This window comes from Fukomys damarensis, unplaced genomic scaffold (genome assembly GCF_012274545.1).
Source record: "Fukomys damarensis isolate Sample0158 unplaced genomic scaffold, DMR_v1.0_HiC HiC_scaffold_26, whole genome shotgun sequence".
Lineage (NCBI taxonomy): Eukaryota > Metazoa > Chordata > Mammalia > Rodentia > Bathyergidae > Fukomys > Fukomys damarensis.
This window is the reverse complement of record NW_022900938.1, coordinates 20069181-20071625: the sequence shown is the minus strand read 5'-3', so window position 1 is coordinate 20071625 and position 2445 is coordinate 20069181. Positions and strand designations below refer to the sequence as shown.

The 2445-nt window shown below is 50.4% G+C and overlaps 1 protein-coding gene across 1 annotated transcript in view; it reads left to right on the top strand.

Annotated features, from left to right (window-relative positions):
- Positions 1-611: 611 nt before the first annotated feature.
- Positions 612-2445, top strand: part of Hoxd4 (homeobox D4) — a 3021-nt gene continuing 1187 nt past the window's right edge. The window contains 1 exon segment of the mRNA XM_010607054.3: positions 612-2440. Within this exon segment, the coding sequence (XP_010605356.1) occupies positions 2248-2440 (193 nt within the window). The 5' untranslated portion in view covers positions 612-2247.

Sequence of the window (2445 nt, the reverse complement as noted above, 5' to 3'; positions counted from 1 at the left end):
TCACTGCAAATAGTTAAATCAGTGGAACCAAAGGATTGAGGGGGAAATGTGGGTGCCTCGAAGAGAAGCAAGTGGCTAACTGTGCAGATTTGGTAGGGGGAGCCTTCCTGCTCCACCCCCACCAGACCCAGATCCCACTTGAAACTGATTTTTAAATTACGGGGAACAGGGGAATCGAAACAATATTTAAAAAGCTGGACATCTGTGGCCTACTATCAGGCATCCAAAAGCCCCCACTCAAGCCAGGGTATCCCTCTGCTCCTGAATCTGTCTGGTCCCTGAGTGCGGCTGCGCCCTGGATGCCCTGAACTGAGGGGCAAGCCTTGGAGAGCACAGAAGCGCTGGGGCGGGCAAAATTGGTGAACTTTTGTACTCTTGTGTGCTGCTGTCGGGCAAAGCAAAAATAATGAAACTTTGTGATATGTTTGTAAATGATTTCGAATGACCCCACGCCCTGCCCTTCACCATTAGTGTGCTGGCCTCAGACCAGGGCGGCTTGGTGCCTGGGAGCAGCGCCTGCCTCAGGGTCCGCAGTAGAAGCCGAGGGGACACCAAGAGGCCGGCCGGCTGGACTGAGGGCCCAGGAAGGTAAATGCATGACTTCTTGGAGAACTAGCTTGGCCACCAATCTGGTTTGGTCAGGCAGTGGAAAAAAAAAAAAAAGGCAAAGGATATCTCCCTCTTGCCTGTTTTTCTTCTGTTGATGAGGGCATTTGCTTCTTTTTGGAAAATACCACTTGATAAGGGGGGAGGGTTTTGGATCTCAATAGAGGAGTAATAAAGCCGCCATCTCTAGGATGGATTTTTTTTCTCTTTTCTTTCTTAAGAATGTCCTGGCTACTGCTCAGCTGCTCGGTAACCCTATCCCTCCAGAGAATGAGGAAACTCATTGGTGCAAATTGTCACCAAGCTTGTCAGACTACCTGAACTGTCCCTGAAATTGTAGGTGGCTGTGTCGGGCTGGTAGTGGTTCAGAGGAAGAGTTTAGGGCTGGCAGCGGTCTGAGTATCTGCCTTGGGTAGTACCCGAAGGTTGTAACGTTGTCTATATATACCCTGTAGAACCGAATTTGTGTGGTATCCACATAGTCACAGATTCGATTCTAGGGGAATATATGGTCGATGCAAAAACTTCACATTTCTCCGAAATAGCAAGAAATAGAGGTGGAGACCCCGATGTGGGTCAGTCACCTCTTTCTGTTCCCAAAAGATCGACTGTCCCTGGTGACATCCTGCAGTTTTTTCCTCAGGAAGCTCCCCACTTTTAAATAGAGGCTTCAGTGGGTGCTGCTGCAAAAAGAAAACCCTAACTGGTTGCATGAACACTGGGCCAAAAGGGTTAGGTTTTGGGGTACTGGGGAGTGGAGCAAATGATCAGCTAGTTCCAGCTACTGCTCTGCCCCCCCAGGAGATATACCCCAACGGGAATTAACTGGGTTTGGGATATTTGTGTGGGGTCAAAAGTAAGCTGGGAAAAAAGGCCAGTAGGCACCTTTGGGGGGCATTTAGGTGAGGCAAGGGTCCTCTCATCACCTTCTGGGCCCAATCTTCAGATGCAAGAACCTTGGCATCTGGTTGCTGCCATATCAGAAAGGCCCAGCTTTAGCTAGCAACACCCCAGCCTGGGCACCTGTAGAAAAGCATGGTGGTTACTCATTGCCTAACTTAATTCAGGCCCACCAGATTCTGGTAACTTTTGGGTGACCCTGATGAAGACAAAGCCGGACTCGGTCTTTGTACGCAGAGTCCCAGCTCTGGCGGGCTGGACAGGCAAAGTGCCCGCCTGGGGTATTCTGCCCAACTCAGGGGCCACCTCATGCACGCACCTTTCGTTGCTTGCACCCAATAAAAGAATTCATTCTCCCTTTCTCTGCGCCCAGTTTGGGGGGAGTACTTTCATGCGAGGGTGAGGGGAGAGGGCAGGAGAGGTTAGCAAAAGTCAGTGGAAACAAAAGCTGAGATTACCTGCTGAAAATAGGGGTGACGGAGATCGGAACTAGGTTAACATCTGGCAGGGGCCCTCAAATGTGGCACGGCAAGTCATTTGATTACACGTATGTTATTTAGTTAAATTTGTGAAAATTATGATATGCTCACCAAACCGGTGATAAACTCGCTCCCTCCCCATTGGTTGGCCTGGTCACATGGCCGCCCAACTTTATTCAGTTGACAGCAAGTAGGAGGGCCCTATGGAAGGAGAAAAAAAGACAACACGAGAAAAATTAGTATTTTCTACCTTCTGAAATTAATGGCCATGAGTTCGTATATGGTGAACTCTAAGTATGTGGACCCCAAGTTTCCTCCATGCGAGGAATATTTGCAGGGCAGCTACCTAGGCGAGCAGGGTGCAGACTACTACAGCAGCGGCGCACAGGGCGCCGACTTCCAGTCCCCGGGGCTGTACCCGCGGCCCGACTTCGGGGAGCAGCCCTTCGGAGGCGGCGGG